General features: G+C 39.0%; 1 protein-coding gene across 1 annotated transcript in view; it reads left to right on the top strand.

Moving 5' to 3' along the window:
• The window catches only part of SKAP1 (src kinase associated phosphoprotein 1), a 484834-nt gene that overhangs the window by 381391 nt on the left and 81875 nt on the right, over window positions 1-21568 (top strand). The window contains exons 6-8 of the mRNA XM_087945337.1: window positions 5883-6007; window positions 9847-9910; window positions 20559-20789. Of these exons, the coding sequence (XP_087801463.1) occupies window positions 5883-6007; window positions 9847-9910; window positions 20559-20789 (420 nt within the window). The remainder of the gene's footprint in view (window positions 1-5882; window positions 6008-9846; window positions 9911-20558; window positions 20790-21568) is intronic.

Genomic DNA, 21568 nt, shown 5'->3' with positions numbered 1-21568 from the left:
TGGGGCGGCGGGAGGGCTGGGCCTGGACTCTTGGCATTGTTTGCATTTGGCTACCCAGGTTTCGATCTGTTTGTCCATGCCTGGCCACCATGCATAGCTTCTGGCCAGGCTTTTCATCTTAACCATCCCCGGGTGCCCCTCATGCAGCATCCCCAATACCCTTTCTTGCAATGTTTCCGGGATTACCACTCTGTCTCCCCAAAGTATACAGCCCTTTTCGGTAAAGAGTTCAGTTTGTCTGTTTCGGAAGGGTCTGAATAGTTCGTCCCTGTCCCTTTCCGGCCATCCTTTTCCAACCCAGCTTAGGACTCGTGCCAGCCGCTTGTCTTTATTTGTTTCTCTGGCAATGTCTGGCGCGATCACTAGTGGGTTGGGTATTGTCTCTATTTGAAATACCTCTGTCGTGGGTGCCGGATCGTCTTCTAGATCGGGCAAGGGTGAGCGGCTCAGGGCGTCTGCGTGTGTGATGTCCTTCCCGGGTCGGTGAATCAGCTGGTAGTTGTATGCTGACAGGAACTCAGACCACCTTGTCATTCTTGGTGATAGAATGTTCGGTGTGGCCTTATTTCCTGCCAGAATCCCTAGCAGCGGCTTGTGGTCCGTGATGATTGTAAAAGTCCTACCGTAAAGGTATTCGTGGAATTTCTTGACGCCGGCGACGACTGCTAGGGCCTCTTTGTCGAGCTGGCTGTAGTTCCGCTCCGGCTTTGACAGTGTCCTTGATGAGAAGGCGATGGGTGCTTCCCTCCCGTCTGGTAGCTGGTGGCTGAGGATGGCGCCGATCCCAAAGGGCGATGCGTCGCACGTCACCGTTAATGGCAGAGTCTCACTGTACTGGATTAGTACCGCGTCAGATGTTAGCAGTTTCTTTGTGTTGTTGAAAGCGCTCTCCTCCCGTGCTCCCCAGGTCCAGGTGGCTGTTTTATCTAACAGCCTATGCAACGGTTCCGCCACGGTCGCCTTTTGAGGTAGGAAGACATTGTAAAAGTTTAACAGTCCCAAGAAAGCCTGCAGTTCCATTTTGTTTTTGGGTCGTGGCGCTTCCCTTATGGCTCTCAGTTTCTTCTCTGTGGGGTGGATCCCTTGTTTGTCTAGGAGGTACCCTAGGAATTCGACCCTTTCAGCCCTTAGCTGGCACTTCCCTTTCTTTACTTTGAGCCCCGCGTCTCTGAATTTCTTCAGTACCTCCCTCAACCGGGCTTCTAGTTGCTTTTCGTTTCTCGCGGCCACTAAGACGTCATCAAAATAGGGCACCACCCCTCTATGCCCTGGAGGAGTCTTTCCATGAGGCTTTGGAAGACCCGGGTGCCACGCTGACTCCAAACTGGAGCCGGTTGCAACGGAAAGCCCCCGGTGCGTTACGATGGTTTGGGCTTCGGCGGTTGCGGCGTCGACCGGCAGTTGCTGGTAGGCTTGCGCCAGGTCGAGTTTGGCAAAGATCCGGCCTCCCCCAGCGAGTGCAGAAGGTGCTGCACTACTGGGACGGGGTATGCGCTTTGCTGGAGCGCGTGGTTTAGGGTGGCCTTATAGTCCCCACAAATTCTCACGGACCCATCTGGCTTGATGAGGGTGACTATGGGGGTCTCCCACCTGGCATGACCGATTGGCTCCAGTACCCCTTGCGCGATGAGTTTATCTAGCTGCTCATCGATCTTGGGCCTGAGTGCAAATGGCACTCGTCTGGGTTTAAGGCAGATTGGTGCGATGCTCGGGTCTATGTTAAAAGAGATAGGGGACCCCCGGTACTTGCCTAGGCTGTCGTCGAAAACTTCCTGGAAGTCCTCCACGAGCGCCGCTTCCCAGTCCGACTCTGCGGTTCGGTGGATTCCGGTTACTTCAATGCCTAGGGGTGCGAACCACTGTAATCCCAGCAGGCTCAGCCGATCCCGGTCGACGATGGTCAGGGGTAGCACTTCGGTGTGGTTCTTGAAGGTGACTTTAAAATGGCCTCTGCCAACTACAGGGATGCGGTTTCCCTGGTAGTCTTTGAGGGTTAGTGTTTGGTCTTCTAATTCTTTGCGGCGGATGGAGGGAACCAGGCGCTTGATGGTGTGCCATGAGACCATGGAGAGGGAGGACCCAGAGTCCACCTCCATGTCGCATGGCTGGTCTTCTATCACCACCGTCACGTATACCTTTCTGGCATCTCTTGTGGAGGAATGGTCGACGATGACGGTCTGGTGTGTTTCCTCCCTTTGCCTTGCCTCGTTGAGCCGCCTGTTCCGACCCTCCTGGCTCCAGCGGCTCTCCGTCTGGCGGTCTCGGTATCTGGTGGTGGTGTTCTCTTGCCTGCGAGGGCTGCCGTCTGTCGCCGCGGGCTGTAGTGTTTTTGTTTCTGCATACCTTGGCGATGTGCCCCGTTTCTCGCACTGTCGGCAAATGGCATCGAGGAACCGGCAGTCCGAATGGGGGTGATCGCCTCCGCAGCCGGCGCACTGGAACCTTGACTTACAACCTTGGGGTTCCCGTCGCCTCGTGCTGCTTGCAAGCGGTGGATTTCCTCCTCCTCGTCCTCGGTTCCTGAGAAGGAGTCAATGTCGCCGTGGTGCGTGGTTGCGTCCCGGTGGTCGCTCTCGGGTCGCTTTTCGGGGTTCATTGTCGTCTCACTGGTCGCTGCTCGTGGTGTGATGATCGATTGTCGCATCCGAGCCGCTGATTTCTTGGCCGCTTCAGCCGTGGCTACCTCTGTGAGCGCATCGGCGAGGGAGATGTCGCCCTTTGCCATGATGCGACTCTGGAGAATGGGGTCTCGGAGTCCCAGGACGACGCGGTCTCGCAGGGCCACGTCCAGGTCGGCGAACTCGCACAGGCCGCCCAAATCTCGTAGTGCCGTTATGAAGTCGCCAAGCCCTTCGCCCTCGCGCTGGTCCCGCCTGTAGAATTCGTGCCACCAGATGAGGATGGGCACGACGGGGGCGTAGTGGCTTCGTAGCAGGGGCTCGAGGTCGCCCCACTCCATAGTCTTGACCTCCTCCGGCTTGGCCAAGGCTTTGGCCATCTTAAACACTGCTGGCCCGCAGTGTGTGAGGAATACGGCCCGTTTCTTGTGACCGTTGGCATCTTTAAGATTGCTACACTCGAGGAACATCTGGAACCTATCGGTATAGGATTCCCAGTCCTCGGTAGCGGGATTAAAGGGTGCGGGTGGCGAGTTGATGCCGGCCATTCTGCTTGCTGCTGTGTGCCGCCTCGCCACGTGCTGGGTGGTCTCTTTGTCTCACGATCCCTCCTTCGTCGCCAGTGTTAGATCTGAGGTGGATCGGGTCGAAGGAGATACGAGACCATTCTGTGAGTTCAGCTCTTTATTTAGGATAGAAATAGTCTGGGGGAATGCAAGCCGCGGCAGCCCTTCATATAGGGCTGGCTCGCGGCTCGGCGGCCAATGGCAGCGCTTTGAATCTCCCGCGATCGGCACAGCCAATCGCGGTAGACTCTTAGCGCTCCAATCACAGCCGGGGTTTCGACCAATCAGGTCGCTGTCCGTCCGGACCAATCAGTTGCGAGGGTTTGGAGTATGCTAATACAGCACAGTGGGCGTAGCAGGGGAAGGATAAAATCTCCAGTCAGAAGTGGTATTTGCCGGTTCTCCGAACTACTCAAAATTTCCACTACTGGTTCTCCAGAACTGGTCAGAACCTGCTGAATACCACCTCTGGTAATGCCTGTGGCACAACCTCCTATTCATGTAACAGAACAATGTAGTAGACTAGAGGATTCATCACTTCTTTGGAGGGAGGGGAATATAGACTAATATCAGAAAAAATAAACTAAATCAAAATTTTAGAGACAAAATGAAAAAATCTTTTTTAAATTTTACATTAACTTTACCTATTAAAATCCAAACATTCATTTTTGGAAAAAGATAATTTACAGTGGTGCTCAGCTCATTAGAGAAACAGCCAGTAACTTAGAAAAACATAAAAACATTGGAAGAAAAATACAGTGGTCCAGTTAAGCAACGATATGGTGATGGTCTGCTGCATAAGAAGATGAAAGAGAATATCAAATTAATATCAGTTACAAGAAAATTTTAGAGAGAAAAATGTATTTTTGGCATCGAGCCTGAAATATTTAATACAAATTCACACTGTGAATTGAACATCCAATTTCATACATTGTGCAAAGAAAAAAGAAATTCAGCATCACATAGAAACATCTATCAATAACTTGTTATATCCTAACCCTAACCTGGCTAGATATAGATAGCAAATTCTGTAAAAATAGTATTCTTGTAACAAAAATTATGTTTCTGTTTTTACCTTATTTTACTTATCCTTCCACTAAACAGTGGAACTTGGGTATTTGTATGTGACAAAGAGTATCGATCCCTCGTGAGAATATGTTAAGTGAATATCTAACCCTGTTTAACTTCTATTCTGTTTCTGTACTTCTCTTGAATCCCTGATGAACAATCATAACATCCCAACTGCAATTTTGTTCCTGTGAGATTACAATGTCAATATTAAATGGCTAATCATTATATATTAGCAATTTGATTTCCTGATAATTTTTTTAGGAAATTTAAAAAAAAAAAAGAGTTCGTAGCACTTGTAAAATGGGGGAAGGAAGGCTTTCATCTATCTAATGGTGTTATATTATAAAATAATGTTTCTTATAGCAACCAAAACCCCTTCTCCATCAAAATAGATGTGTTTTAGTAAAACAGCATCTTCCAGCAGTCCTAATCAATGACTTAATTGGGAGGTTAGGGTGAACTTTTGAGTGGGGGCAGAATCTGCCTTCTGATCCTGCAACATGGATCCTGTGGATCCTCCCTTTTTATCACCCTCCTGCATATTAGCTTGAAGCAAATGCATATGTCAAGCCTGCCATATGGAGACAGCTTTAAATTGCTTCATCTAGCAGCTGTTTAGAAGTGGAGAGTTATTTCTGTGCAATTTTTTCCAAGCTGTTGCAAACTTCAGAGGTAGGGTTGTTGATGCCAGAATGAAGAAAATCTAAAATGAAAATCCCGTGCACACAGATCAGTTCATCAGAAATACATCAATTAAAAGTTTATTCCGTATGTCAGTAGTAACATGAATATTAGTCCTAACTCAGAGTTCCAATAACAACATGGTTCTTTGATATATCCAGAATATTGTACATCCAAAATCAAAATTTGAGTTCAACATTTTAAATTAAACCAGTAATGCCAATGCATTTGAATATCAAGCTCATATGCAGATGAAAATATAACAAAGGGAACATGTATCATTGTAATGGAGCTCAAGTAATCCATAAAATAAAATGGAGTTTGGGGGATTATAAGTAGTCCTTGACTTACAACAGTTCACTTAGTGACCTTTCAAAGTTACAACAGCACTGAAAAATGTGATTTTTGACAGTTTTGTTTACAGTTACGACCTTTGCAGCAACCCCATGATCAAAATTGTGATCAAAATTCAGATGCTTGGCAACTGGCTCATATTTATGACGATTGCAGTGTCTCACAGGGTCATGTGTTCACCTTTTGCAACCTTCTGACAAGCAAAGTCAATGGGGAAGCCAGATACACTTAACAATCGTATTATTAACTTAATAAAGTTAATAAGTGATTCTAAGTGATTCATTGAACAACTGTGACAAGAAAAGTTGTAAAATGGGGCAAAACTCACTTAACAACAGAAGTTTGGGTTCAATTGTGATTGTAAGTCAAGGACTGCCTGGATGGCAGGAATAAAAGAATGATTAAATTCATCTCTGCTATCCGTAGTTTGGTCATCATTCTATAAGCTTCCCAAAGTCACTTTGAATAATGATATGGCTGGCATAAAATTTAATAACAAATAAGTTAAAAATAAATATAAGGAATCTTGAAGGCCTTAGGGTCCTGTGTTGAATACCAATAATGACTGATCGTTGCTGTTGCTATTGTACAGGCAAACAACCAAAAGGCATATTTGCTATTGAGAGCTACCATGCTCAGTTGGCTCCCTATCTGCGCAAGGATTCCCGAAGAGATTGCTGCTTTGAGTTGACTTCTCCTGATAAACGGACCTATGAGGTATGATTACGAGAAATGGAAAGTGTTCTTTTTGCCAACATGAACTATAGGAAGAGTTTTCATCAAAAAAAAATTAGTCACAATATTTGTTTAATCAGGGAAAAGGGGACATTCTGTATTCTGTATTTTGGAAAATGCTCAGTGAAATGTTTGGGCTTCCTTTGTCATTGATCACGTTTATAGAGGTCCATCCAAGTAGAATTTTACAAATAGCACTCTCTATCACTCTTTATTTATCCATCCATTTATCTTAGTTAGCTGTAAAATTCCAATATCCTGACTTAAAGAATATTTTGCTACATGAAGCTTAAAATCCTCTTGAACTGCTTCGGTAATGCTTGCCACAGAATTTAGCTAGAAAGTCAGTATGGCATGGCATTACAAAAACTTTCATTATGATTTTTTATGTTTACCACATACATGTTTCATTGCTGTATTTTTAATCTATTTTATCCTGGAATTATTTTATTTTGACATGGTTTTAAGAACAATCAAGAATAATCAACTACTACTACTATTACTTACTTAAATGAAACTATTTTAAAGAGTTGATTACCCTCTGCCAGTGTTCTATTTCCTGCCTTTCCCATGATTTAACACATGCCTTGCTATGCATTCCTCAGGCTTGGTGCTGTCTGATAGTTGTTGACATAACAGTGTGCTCTTGTTCTGGAAAATTCTAGCTTCCAGCATGAATCCTTTATTCTCCTGTGCACAACATGCAGATCCTATAATTTTTTGTTAAGGGAATGGGACTTTCTTTCTACTAATGTATATTCAGTGGTGGGATTAAAAAATTTTTACTACCGGTTCTGTGGGCATGGCTTGGTGGGCGTGGCAGGGGAAGGATGCTGTAAAACCTCCAGTCAGAGGTAGTATTTGCCGGTTCTATGAACTACTCAAATTTTTCGCTACCGGTTCTCCAGAACTGTTCAGAACACGCTGAATACCATCTCTGTGTTTATTCAACACATACATTAAAATATATAGAATTAAAAACCAAATTAAAAACCACTTAATCCCCCTGAACCATTGTTTTTCTCATTCTAATCAACTTAAGTTATCCTGGCATTAATACAAGTGGAAAGGGCCTAGACGTTGCTGCTTCAAAGCTAATATGAATTCAGAGCTAATTTATGCTGAGTTTGAACTTGATACAACCCAATCAACATGTGAAAATTCCACCCAGTAAAATTAATTGAGATTCAAGGCTGTTCAAAATATCTCAATGAGTCTATTTAGATTTTTAAAATAAGTGAATGAATATAAAAATAACATTTAAAAAAAGGTGGGGGGGGGGGACTCTTTTACACAGAATGAGAAGAGATGAACAGTGGTGGAAATGAAGGAGATTCTGATATTCATCCAGACAAAAACATTGCAGTATAAGGCATTACCTTTCTTTTTGTTCACTGATTCAGCAACTGAATGGTAAACTGTCTTTAAAAACCGTATTGCATTTCAAATGATCCTACGGAATAATAGGATATCATTTATTTATTTATTTTATTAATTTGTCAAATGCTTACAATGTAATAGAAATAAAAATAAATATAAGTACATGAAATAGGTACTAATAATTGGGGACAATAGGATAGGGACAGTAGACACGATTGTGCACTTATGAACACCCCTTACAGACCTCTTAGGAATGGGGTGAGGTCATTAGAAGTTAGTTTGACGCTAAAGGAGTGGGGATTTGAGCATGTGACAACAGAATCAGGTAATGAGTTCCAGACATTGACCACTCTGTTGCTGAAATCGTACTTCCTGCAATCAAGTTTGGAGTAGTTTACATTAAGTTTATATATGTTGTGTGATCTTGTGTTGCTGTGGTTAAAACTGAAATATTCATTAACTGGTAATACATTGTAACATATAATTTTATGTACTATGCTTAAGTCCAATCTTAGCCGGCATAGTTCAAGGGTTTCTAAGCCTTGAATCTCAAGTCTGGTGCTGTAGGGAACAGAGGAGTGTAGTACTCTTCTTGTAAAATACTTCTGCACTCGCTCAATTGTATTAATGTCTTATATACAGTGCGGATTCCAGACAGCAGAGCTGTATTCAAGCATTGGTCCAGCAAAGGTTTTGTATGCTCTAGTTTGCAAATCAGTATTACCAGAGGAGAAGCTTCATAAGATTAGATTTACAACTCTTAAAGCCTTTTTGGCAATGCTGTTGTAGTGAGCTCTGGTGCTTAGGTCATTCGATATGAGTACTCCAAGGTCATTGACAGAGTGAGGGTACTCAATGAGGTCCTATCTGCCTAGGTTGTATTTGGTGTGTTGATTATTTTTTTTACCAATGTGTAGGACCGAGCATTTGTTAGTTGAGATTTGGAGTTGCCAACTGCTTGACCATTCAGACACATAATCAACGTTTTGAGGATAGGAATTGAAACAATTTATGTCCAGGATGTGAGGGGTCTGTAAATATTTTCACAGCCATCTTTTTGACTTGTGCAGTATACAGGTCCTCAATGGAAGGCAGGTTGGTAGTAATTGTTTTTTCTGTAGTTCTAATTATCCTCTGAAGTCTGTGTCTGTCTTGTTGGGTTGCAGAACCAAACCAGACAGTTATAGAGATGCAGATGACAGACTCAATAATTCCTTTGTATAACCATATCAGCAGCTCCTTGGGCAGTTTAAGCTTTCTGAGTTGGAGCAGAAAGAACATTCTTTGTTGTGCTTTTTTGATGACGTTTTTGATATTAGGTGTCCATTTTAAGTCTTAGGATATGATAGAACCTAGAAATTTGAAGGTCTCTACTATTGATATTGTGTTGTCTAGTATTGGGGGTAGTGTGGGAGGGTTTCTCCTAAAGTCTACCACCATTTCTACGGTTTTGAGTGTGTTCAGTTCCAGATTGTTCCAGTCACACCACGAGGCTAGTTGTTCAACCTCCCATCTGTATGCAGATTCATTGTTGTCTCAAATGAGCCCAATCAGTTGTATCATCTGCAAACTTCAGCAATTTAACAGATGGATGGATGGATGGATGGATGGATGGATGGATGGATGGATGGATGGATGGATGGATGGATGGATGGATGAAGGGATGAATGGATGGACGGATGGACGGACGGATGACTGACTGACTGACTGACTGACTGACTGAATGAATGAATGAATGAATGAATGAATGAATGAATGAATACAGGTAGTGGTCCATTAATAACCATATTACTAACTTAAATCCTAAAACTTAACCTGAATTGCCTAACAACTGTAGTAAGAAAAGTCCAAAAATGAGGCAAAATTCACCTAACAAATGTCTTGCTTAGCAAGAGACATTTTCGGCTTAATTGCAAGTTGTAAGTTGAGGACTACATGTAGAACGTAGTACCAGTGGCATGTAATCTGCACTGAGGGTGGTGCCATATTTAAGTATCCAACATGTAAATCAATGCAGATACTCTAACTTACAACCATTCATGTAGTGATTGTTTGAAGATATAACTGCACTGAAAAAAGTGACTTATAACTGTTTTTCACAATTACGACCATTCCACAATCCCCATAGTTAGGTCATCAAAATTCAGCCACTTGGCAATTTTCTCATATTTATGATAGTTACAGTATCTTGCAATCATGTCATCACCTTTTGTGACATTCTAACAAGCAAAGTCAATGGAAAAGCCAGATTCATTTAACAACTTTATTACTAACTGCAGTGATTCACTTAACAACTATAGCAAAAAAAAAAAGTTGTAAAATAGGGCAAAATTCACCTGACAAATATTTCGCTTAGCAACAGAAATTTTGGACTCAATTGTGGTCATAAGTCAAGAACTATCTGTATACATTTGGGATTGTGATTTTTTTTTCTTTTGCAGTTCACAGCTGCTAATCCTGCAGAAGCTATAGACTGGGTGGATCATATCACATTTCTGCAGAAAGGTGAGTCTTTTAGGAAAAATCAAACCCATACTTTAATTCTAAGAATTAATTAATTAATTAACCAATGAATGAATTACATATTTATCATTCTCTTCAGTTTTCACAAAGTGGAAGGAGAAGAAATATTTCTAAATTTTTTTCAAGTGAAACATGTATACCTATCTTGTTCTTCTGGACTTTTGACAATATAGTTCTCACTCTCCTGTATTTCTGCCTTCTCTGAACATATCTGCTTTTATATTGGTCCTGGGGTTGGATACTGGTAGAGTCCAGACTGGTAACAACTTTGCAATGTTCTGCTTTATTTTACTTGTTCGTTTGTTTATATTTCTTAATCACCCATCTTGGAGATTTTTGAAGGAAATATTAAACAAAATATTCTCCAAAGTTATGCTTACCGCTCTAACACCCAATGATCACAAGACCATTTCTATTTATCTCCAGCATCCCAAGGATTGCAAGAGCTATTTAATTTTCTGATTGCCATTATCAAGATTTTCTACATAAGGGTTGCCAGTATAATAACACTTCATACCTATCTTTTTCAAAATTCATGCCCTTATTCTTTCTTCAGATATAGGCATGCTGCATTTATGGATACTGATCGAATCAACAGGACTTTCTTTCTCTACCACATATTGTTTGTCATCACTTTCCCTTCCATGCCTCTCAACTTTTTATCAACATATTATTTCTATCTTTAATAGACATCTTGGAAGCATAACTATGTTCCATTAACTTCAGTTAATGTATCAGGTACTGTATATCTTAGATTGATAGAACCGTAGGACTAGAAAAGACCTTTGAGGTCTTCTAGTCTAACCCCTTGTCCAAGGCAGGAGACCTTATACCAGTGGTGGCTAACCTTTTTGGGCTCCTGTGCCAAAAATTGTGCATGCACTCGCACGCTCGCGCTCACATGCCAACACCCAGAAGGCAATGCGTGACCCCCACGCCCCCTATGCATGAGCACGCAATCCACACCCCCCCCACTGCCCCCTTACCTGCACTGCGCTTCACAGATGATTTTCGGCGGGTTTGAGGCCTTTTTTGGCCTCCCAAAGGCTTGAGGAAGGCTTCTGCAAGCTTTGCCGGCCCCAAAACTAGCCCTGTTTCATCACTTCCTGTTTTTCCAAAAATACAGGAAGTGACAAAACGGGCTAATTTTCGGCCTGCAAAGCTTGCAGAAGCCTTCCTCAAGCCTTTGGAGGCCAAAAAATCCAGCTGAAAATCAGCTGTGAAGCTGCTTACATGTGCAGTGAGGTAAGTTTGCCTGCAGCTCACGTGCGATAGGTTTGCCATCACGGCCTTATACCATCCTGGATAAATGGCTGTCCAAGCTTTTCTTGAAAACCTATCAAGAAATTTTTCCTTAGTTCTAGGTTGGATCTTTCTTTAATGAGCTTCCACCCATTGTTTTTTGTTTTGCCCTCAGGTGCTTTGGAGAATGAGTCAATTCCTTCTTCTCTGTATTAGTGCTTGAAATATTGGAAGATAGAGATCATGTCACCCCTAATATATCTTTGTTAGGCTAGACATACCTAGTTCCCTTAATCATTCATAGTACGGTTTAGCCTCCAGATCTTTGTCATCCTTGTTCCTCTTGTTTGCACTCTTTTTAAGGCCTCAGCATCTTTGTCGTGTTGAGGTAACTTGTGTTAGAATGCAGTTGGACACTGTATTCCAACTGTGGCCTCGGTAATACAATGTAGTGCAGTGATATACCTTCTGTAATCTTGATGTTATCACTGTATTGATGCAAACTGCATTGACTTTTTTTGCAGCTGCAGCAAACTGCTGGCTCATATTTACATGATGGTCCTTTCAGACACCTAAATCCCTGTCACAATTATTACTGTTGAACCAGTTATCCCATATTCTATTCTATGCATTTGTTTTTTCCTGCCCAAATGCAGGACCTTACTTTTCTCACCACTGAACTGCATCTTATTGGATAGGACCCCAAGCTGTCAAATTCTTCTAAATCTTGAGTCTATCTTCCAAGGTGTTGCCAATTCCCCCAGCTTGGTGTGGTCTGCAAATTTGATTAGTTTCCCTTCTATTGTCTTAGCTAGATCATTTATGAAGATGTGAAAGAGCACTGGGCCCAATACAGAAACTTTTGATGTCCTACTTTCACTAAAGTCCACACATACGATATTCAAAGCATTTCTACTATAGATACTTTATCAAAAAGGTAACAAGGTTTGCCTCTAAATTATCCATCTTCTCTTCCACCAATCCAGTCAATTTATACTAGATGCAAATATAATTTGAGTTCTACATAAGCAGAAATACAAGCATAGCACAAACCTTGCAAGACACTATGGTGCTATCCTCTTTATCCATGACTTTGTTATGGTCCATATAAATGCTCCAAATAAATCCAACAAAAGTCTTAGATCTAAGGCAAACAGAATATTGTTATCTATATTTATCACACTTTTCACGTCTTTCCCTTGTTGTGAAAGAGAATTCAACCTTTTTAAAGATTATTCTTCTGCTCCTTGTGGCACATGTTGAAAGAATACTTAAATACATGAAGTGAGGGCAAATCAGCTGTTCTTAAACAATCATATGATTCCATGTCTTTGTCAGAAAGCCTTGTATTCCTTCAAATGCAGTTTACAATCCACAAAAATTTGCAGTTTTAAATTTGCAACTATTGTAAGTAAAGGAATAGAAAAAGTAAAGACGAAATTCTTTAGTTTTTCATATGTTTAAAAAGAAAGGAAAAAATAAATAAAGTTTGGAAGTCATGAGTCCCAGTTGCTTTCACTCAAGAAACTTCTTATTTTGCCTTGCTCCTGAAATGGAGGAGAGGCATCAAGGCTGGAGGCAGCAGGATTTATTTTATGTTTCTTTGTACATTTTGTTTAAAATCACTTGGTGTGGCAGGTTCTCTGTCCTCACAAGAGCACTGGATGATCCTTCAGCATCTCATCAGGGCTTAAAGGCTTAATGGCAGAAATCCATGGCCAGTCAATCACTCCTCTGGGAGAGAAAGAACGCCTGAAGCAGACAGCAGTGAGCCACAAGCAAGCAAGCAAACCTTCCAACCGCCAACCTCAGGGGTTCCACAGAATGCATCTTCTCCCAGCTGCCATCTTTACTTTTATACTTTATACCAGTGAGACATAGATAATTCCAAATATAATCAGTACAATCACCTTAATTATATTTTACCTATAAATAAAATATTCAGCTTTAACATATTGTTGCAAATTGGAACCTATCTGGGCCTTCTGCTAAAATGTCATAAAGTAAATTATCTTTCATTTCTTCCCTCTCTTCCTTCAAAAAGTATCTCCAATTTTATAGAAAGCAGAGAATGAGTAAAAATTGATATTGTTGAAGGAACTGGTTGTTTGCTCAATGAAACAAAAATCTCCTCCTGAGATGTCCTGGATCTAGCCAGCAAATCAGGAACTATATCGTGATTAACTATATATTCTTATTCATATTTTGGTGTGACAGAAGCACATATTAGTTTGCCAGTGTATAAAAAAAGTACTGGGGAATCTTCTTCAGGTTTCAGTGAACAATAAACCTCAATAAACCAGGCAGGATAAAGATCCTACCCATCTCATACAATCTTGATATCCACTCTATCAGAGATCTGATAAAACTAGATACCCTCTGTCAGAACTTTCCCTGAGAATGGTAATAAATATCTCTCTAGGAAAGCAAGCATGCATTCATGGGCTTTGCAGAGAAAGATTCAAGGATTAGACTCAAATTGATAAATGCAAAAGAAACAGTTGTGATAATGAAGATCAGTTACTATAGAATCTAAGAATTTAGCCAAACCATATCTATACCAGCCCTGGATTTAAATTTGTGTTTCTTTCTCCTGCCTTTATGTATTAACATATTTTTTGCTCTTCCATGTGCTTCAGTGTATAGTCATGGAGGCCATGACCACAGAAATGTCTGCAGACAATGCTGGCTCCCTCAGCTAAGAAACAGAGATGAGCACCTAGAGTCCTTTTGTTGTTAGTTGCAAAGTCGTCCTTTTGTTGTTAGTTGCAAAGTCGTGTCTGACCCATCGCAACCCCATGGACAATGTTCCTCCAGGCCTTCCTGTCCTCTATCATAGAGTCCTTTACCTTAATCTTTATATTTTTTGTTGCCTGTTTCTTAACCTTGAATATTGAGGGCATCTGCAGAGAGGTGTTTTTTTTATTTTATTAAAACAAGTTTTATTAGTTTTCAAAACACACAAGTCATCATTATCCATTACATGTTTAACCTTTTTCCATTATAAATTTAACAAGTCAGATAAACTATAATTCTGTTTTAAACCATTTCCATATAAACATACAAAAATCTCTTATCCAATTTCCCTTTATTTCTCTTTACTCTTATTCAATTTTATTATTATTATTTCATCTATTTCTTTCTGACTTAGTTACCATTATTCTCATTCTATATTTCTACAAGGTTTTATTAATTCTCCCCAAAAAAAAACAACATATACACACAACACACAAAACATAAAAAAGATCTTTTTGGAAAGTAACTTGGACCCAGGTATCTCTCTTTTCATGGACTTCAATTATATTCATGCTCATCTTACATATCATTACTTATTTTATTTACCATTCTAAGTCTTCTATATTAACTTCTCCACATATTTCACTCTTCTTAATTCTATCTTAATTAATCATCTTAATTTGAGTCATTATATTTATATCTTTTGTCCATTCTCTATTGTACCTTTATCTCATTCCTTTTAAAAAGAAAGAAATTTCTCCTGAAATCACTAATCAGAGTATGATGCCTTTCTATCTCCCCACTAAATTAATCAAATTAATCTTTAAAATACCCAATCCGATTTTGCTTGGTACATTCTAACTGAATAATACATCCAAAACAATTAAATACATAGTTAAACAATAGATCTAAATATTAAAAACAAAATACTATAATGAAAGTTTTATAATAACATCAATACCATAATCTTATTAAACTCTTTAATTAAAGTTTAATGTTCTAAATCTCCCCTCATATTATATTTTCAAACCAATCATTATTAACATTTCAACATTTTAATCTCTTATCAACTCTCAAGCCATTTAAATTTTCTATTTCTAATACAATACTACAATATCATCTTATGTACCTTGCAAAATCTCTTTGAAGAAATTATACTTATCCTTTATCCTAAAAAAATTTCTTTTTCCCATTTAATTTCAAAACTTTGTAGCTTTTCTCCACCTTTTCCCTTTCTTTCTTCTCCCAACAAACCTTTCTACCCCCTTCTTCTAGCCTCTGCCTTACTGGCTTCCCTTCTCTGTCGTATTCCTCTTCCCTTTTGTTTACCATCCTTATATTGATTTTGCACCTTGTTTTTCCCTTTCTTAAATGTTTTTTTAAATCTTAAGTCCTTTATTTCTCTTCTTTTCCCTCTTCCTTCCCTCTTGGTCGAGTTCTGAGATTTATTAAAGATGGCTTCCTCTCTTTGTTCTTCTTCTGCTGTCTTCATCTGTTGCAATGTTTGTTGATAGTTAATGAACGCCATTTCCAAAAAAAGGCAGGCTTCTTTCAAACCAGCTTTACCATTTTGTTTTGCTTGCTCATAATCTTTTCTCAGTTCCTCGATAGAAGAAGCCATTATAAATCTTTTCTTTTCTTTTCTCTTACAACAGTCAGAATATTCCAAAGGAAAAATAAGACAATCCCAAAGTTATCAGTCAGCCCAAACCAAGACAGAGTTCCCACTCTCTCCTCCTAGGGTAGTATCAATTAGAGAAAAAGAAAGTCCAAATCTGTTTCTTAAAATCTTATTGCAATATATTTTAGTCTTTCAATCCTTAAGGCATCTCCTCCAACAAAATCTTAGCATACAAATATTTTTTTTTTAGTCCTCTCTTTTCCCACTCATCGCTTAAAGCCAGTTTTCACCTAAAAAAAAATAGGTTTCTTAATATTCACTTTTTATTCCGTAAAAAAAGAGGGTAAGCTATCCTTTCAGCACCATTAAACTGCCGCTTTTTCCTCTTCTCAAGGTATCGTTCAGAAAGTCGTACTTTTCAGGAATTTTGTCAAATATGTCTTAGAGTCCTAGGAACCAAGAAAAACTTTCTCCTCTCAAGCACTTTCTCCACTTCCTCCTGCGCATTCTTACCCGGCTGCCAGCTTCTTTGTGGCGGCCATTACGGTTTCGCCGCTGCACCGTCCTGGGAAAAGGAGGTTCTGTCGGCCGGGAGGGGTCTGCAACACCCCAAACCCTTCTCCGGATCCCCTACCTTCAGCTGCCCCTGCAGGGCAGCCTAGCTCCGTACCCGTCTGAGTCGGAGTCCCAAAAACGGCTAGCGCGGCAGGGATCGCGCAGCCGCAAATCCTGCCGCCATGGCCGACAAACCGGACAATGCTGGCTCCCTCAGCTAAGAAACAGAGATGAGCACCTAGAGTCCTTTTGTTGTTAGTTGCAAAGTCGTCCTTTTGTTGTTAGTTGCAAAGTCGTGTCTGACCCATCGCAACCCCATGGACAATGTTCCTCCAGGCCTTCCTGTCCTCTATCATAGAGTCCTTTACCTTAATCTTTATATTTTTTGTTGCCTGTTTCTTAACCTTGAATATTGAGGGCATCTGCAGAGAGTTTTGATAACTGTTGGTCTAGTCTCAAACTCTTTACTTATGGCCTTGCTCAGCCAAGATATTCTTTATAAATGTAGATATATATGGATTTTGCTTTCAGATGTTGAAAACAACTTCCTTTGCTGTTTTAAAAGGTCTTTTGAATATATCTAGTGTCACCTTCTACAACAAAGTGGGTCAATGGAAAGGATATATGATGGGTGTGTTTTTTAATGCGTGGATATAAGTAGTCTGAGCTTTTCCCAATTCCATCTCCTTATAAATATTCTTTTTAAATTGATTTCCACATTATCTCTGTTGCATCCTACTTACCACATGGTGGCTAAGAGAGCTAAGCTCCTGCCCCCTCTTTCCTTAAATTTGTCCAGGAATTCAATCCCAGGAAGAATTTGACCTATTGCAATAGAAGATCAATCTGTAATCTAGACTTTATCTATTTTCATTTCATAGCTTTATTCTTAGAAACCACATACACGGATCTTCTCCAGGACAATTTGTCCCTAACCTGGCCTGTTCAGGTCATCCAATAGGACACTCATTCCAAGGTCCTTACCCTATCAACTGCTAGCCCGTGATATATTTCTTCACTGCTACTTCATTTATTGTTGTTGTTTTTTTTTGAATTTTTTTTTATTGTTTTAACAACAAACAAAAACACATAAAACACAAGACCTAAAACATAAAAGCATCATCATCCTTCATAAATTTACAAACAGTGTATCGGTTGGTTTACCACTTTTTTGTGTGCATCCATTTCATAGTCTCCATTTTAGTTGTGTTACAAAATAGCTCATATTATCAATCAACAATTATATAGCCTGATATCATTATTGAACAATCATTCGACTATAATTTTATTAATTCATACTTTAACGAGATAACTATGGTTTACTTAATTTATTTTATAGCAAATCATAAAGTCATACCAAGTCTATCGTAATAAAATTTTATAAAGATACTATCAAAGAAAAAGAAGTTTATATTCATTATTTCCTAAGTTTCTAAATATTCTATTATTATATTTTATTATCTAACCATTGATAGAAAAGGTCCCAAACTTCATAGAATTGTTGCTACTTCATTTATTGTTGATAGCTTGATCCTAAAAGGCAGAAGCTACTCCCCGTTTATTTAAGGATGGTTATTATAATTGTTATCAGTATGGTTATTAATATGGTCTTTTTATATTTAATCTTAGCCCATTTTTTACTGTATTCCTTTTATTATTAGAACTTCTAAATCATTTCCATTTTCAGTTGTTAGAGTAGTCTCATAAGCACAGAGCCGTTTACTGGTGTTTTTTTGCTCCAAATTCAAAATCATATTCATCTTCTTCCAGTTTATTTTCTTTCAACATACATTTAGCATACACATTGAATGAATGGAGAATACAGCCTTCACTCACTTATTTTTACAGCCTTCACTCACTTTTTTTTTACCTAAAGCCAATCTTTCTGCAATGAAGACAATGATATTTTAAAACATATTCCAGGCCTTTCTGTAATCATCGAAGTACATGCTAACTCTTTTGTATTCTTTGGCTTTCTCAGTTGAGCAATTAGCAATAATGGTTCTTGTTCCTTGGCCTTTTCTAAAACTAGGTTGAGCATTTGATATCTTCCTTTTCATTTACAGCTTGAATCTGCATTAGATGATCATGCCAGAAATAGTCCTCCTTGTTTGGGTAGAATTGTGTGATCAGTGAGCTCTTCTTAAATTCCTAAAAACCTAGGCTATGTGTCTGTGTTTAAAATAGATTTCTTATCATCATACAAAAATGTCTGCTACACTTCTAAGAATCTTAGCTTATGCATCTATTTTTCAATAGATATCTTGAACTCATTCAGAAAAATCATAAAAATACAGTGATAAGCTTGTCTGAAAATCACAGAAATGTAATTAGACAATTTTAATCAAAACCTCCAAATTGGCTGACTTTGTTCTAAAAGTTTCCTTATTAACTTTAAGGCTTTTGTCAATTAAAGACTAACATCAAAAGTAATCCCATTTATCCTCACAAAAATACATAACCTAAGTAGAGAAATCATGATTGACCCAAAATTATGTAAGAAGTTTAATGATGAACAGATTTCAATCAAGTGTTTTTGGATAAAATCCACTACATTATTCCCACATACACACAGTATCCTCCCCACGTTCACCCATTATTGTGAGTTATACAGGTTGCTCTGGGGCTCTTCTTAGTATGGCTCAATTAGAGTTTCCCATTACATGGAAGAATTTGGTGGTTAATAAATTGATGCACTCCTAGTCTTCTGACCTCTTTATTCTTGTAGTGCACATGAGGATAATTTGAACTTTCCCTTACTTCACCACTTAAATGGCAATGTTTGATAGTTATTGAACTTGCAGCAGGTTGTTACATAGCCTTAATATGATAGTACCTTAATAAACATACTTAAAATAAAAGAAAACCAGTAGATGTGTGAAAGCTGCAGACAAAATGAGTTTAGGACAATTTAGATTTTGTTAAAAAAATAGAGAGAGAGAGAGAGAGAGAGAGAGAGAGAGAGAGATTTAAAAAATGCATAACTAAGAAGAGGCTTTTTTAAAGCACAGGCAAGGATAGCTATGGTAGAAAAGCAGTGAGCTTCTAAAAGCACACCCTCATATCCAAATCATGATGTACAAGCTAGCATTCTCTTAGCACATTTTGATAATAGTTTAATCCCACATTTTCCTTGTTTAAAGGAAGTGCATATGAGCCTTAATGCACTTCAATATTCATACATGTTACATATTTAGTTGTTTTTTTAGACTGATTAAAAATCACAGATCTATGATCTTGTCATCTGAACCAAGACAAATCTACTAGAAATCCAAAACATGACATTTTCTCCTGTCTTCTTTTGTTTTATTTTATTTTGTACTTTCTCCAGGGTTTATCCCCCGGTCCCCATTTCCTGGATACCTTTTAGGCATATAAATCAACCTGATAATAGTAAAATTTAGTGTGTGGAATGGATTAATCAAAACCTAAAATCACATTTCCACATTGATGAAGACATTTTCTGTTATAAACAATGCATGCTCCCAAAGCGTCCTCTGCTGGTCAGGATGCAAAGCCCGTAATGTGAATGCTATTTAAGGTGCTATGATAGAAAATAAAATGTATTATTGCTTTGTTGTTTTTGTTACTAACCTACATTATTCACTCTAAAAATTCATTGATAAGGGGACCAAATTTGATTTATAGGTTGTTAGTTATGTTTATAGATACTCTGAATAATATCCTCCTCAACAATGAGAATAATACCCTGCCTGTGAGAATACAGATTCAAAGTGTATCTGCATTAATACTTAAGACTATCTTATCTGTTATGGAATTCCATAACTATGAATTGCATAGTTAGTTCTAGTTTCAACCCACAAATGTATAAATAAAATAGAAGATGGCATGTTAACATTTCATGCTATGTTAATAAATTTATAACAAATAATTATGTTGGCTTCACTGCTGGCACTATGTCACATCAGAAACTGCCAACCAGCTAATCAGTGCACTGGGCATCATGGTTGAGCTCTGCTTTCAATTGTGTTTCAAAATTCAGAAAATTTCATGAACCAGAACAAGTCAGTTTTAACACGCCACTGATTGTGTGTATGTGTACTATATGCATAGCAGAGGTTGTTTTATTACATTTTTAAAGTTGTATGTGTTGTCATGAATTTGCAATACTGTAATGGGACTAAGGATCTCAACAGAATGTGGTCTATTAGGCTGTTAGAGTTAAGTTACTTTCTTTCAGAACATTTGTTTTGATTGTTATACAGGGAAAGCTATACCTTTCGTATTTCTTTATGATTGTGCATGGATTTGACCACCTGATGAAATTCCAGAGGAGCATTGCTACTCTTATTTTTAGCAAACAAGTAGTAATGTTGTTGAATCTGCCAGGCACATGGTAGATTCTTAGGTCTCTCTCCCTCCCTCCCTCTCCATCCACCCCCTCTCTCTTTCTCTCTCTTTCCGTTCTCCCTTCCCCCCTCTCCATTGTTTTTCTTTTTCTTTTTTATCTTTCAGATATGAACTCCTTCATAATCCCCTGTGAGGAAGAAGAGGAGGAGGAAGAAGAAGAGGAGGAAGAAGAAGAGAACGAAAAGGACTACCATAATACTGACAAAGAAGAGGCCTATGATGACATAGAGAGTTTTGATATCCCAAGTGTAACATTTAATCAGGATTCCAGTTTAGATCTGGATAAAGAGGAGACCATGGCGCAAGGCAAAGAGGGCATTTATGAAGTTCTTCCAGGTGAGCCATTTGAGTTAGGAATACTGAAGTTTTAGTTGATCCTTTCAGTTTTATGTTATTTTCAGAATACAGCATGAAAACAGAAGTATAATCATTTATTTGTTTATTTGTTTGCTTATTTATTTATTTGATTTGTCAATCGCTTACAAGATAATAGTTATAAGTATAAACATGAGTAAGAATACAGGAAATAGGTACAAATAAATGGGGACAATAGGACTGGGATGGTAGGCACAATTATGCATTTATGCGCTCCCCTTACAAACCTCTTAAGTATAATCAGGAGAATTCTATGAAACAAGCTTTCAGTCTCCCATTTGAAAAATACATCTAAAATTGTTTTGACTATTTGCAGATCAAGTATCAAGATCATCCCAATCTCAAGTTCCACACAATTCATTCCAAAAACAAGCATCCTCTCCCTGTGTTTATTAAAATAAAAAGTAAATTGTTAAAATGTTCCCTCTCCTGATGTTCATGTATTTCTGCAGATATAATCTATGAATGTTTATCCATTGCTTTGTAAAAACATACCATAGGTAAATAGAGGAAATATTTTTCAATGCAGAAATGTAAGGGCTTACAAATATAAATAATTACACTGAAAACCCTCCAATGCTCTCCCATCGGGATAGCAAATCTCTACTGTCTTTCAAAACCCAACATGTACTATTGCTATGTCTCAAGGATGCTTTTTCAAAAGGCAGCTATACTGCGGGGGTGGGGGGTTGAGAAGATGTTTTGCTTCTCATTCAAGAAGCTTCATTGGTTCTGGCAGG

This window comes from Notechis scutatus, chromosome Z (assembly GCF_049901735.1).
Source record: "Notechis scutatus isolate UNSWTSFEM ecotype Mainland chromosome Z, rNotScu1.2, whole genome shotgun sequence".
NCBI classification, from domain to species: domain Eukaryota; kingdom Metazoa; phylum Chordata; class Lepidosauria; order Squamata; family Elapidae; genus Notechis; species Notechis scutatus.
Note: the sequence above shows the minus strand (reverse complement) of the source record. Positions and strands in the feature narration are given on the sequence as shown.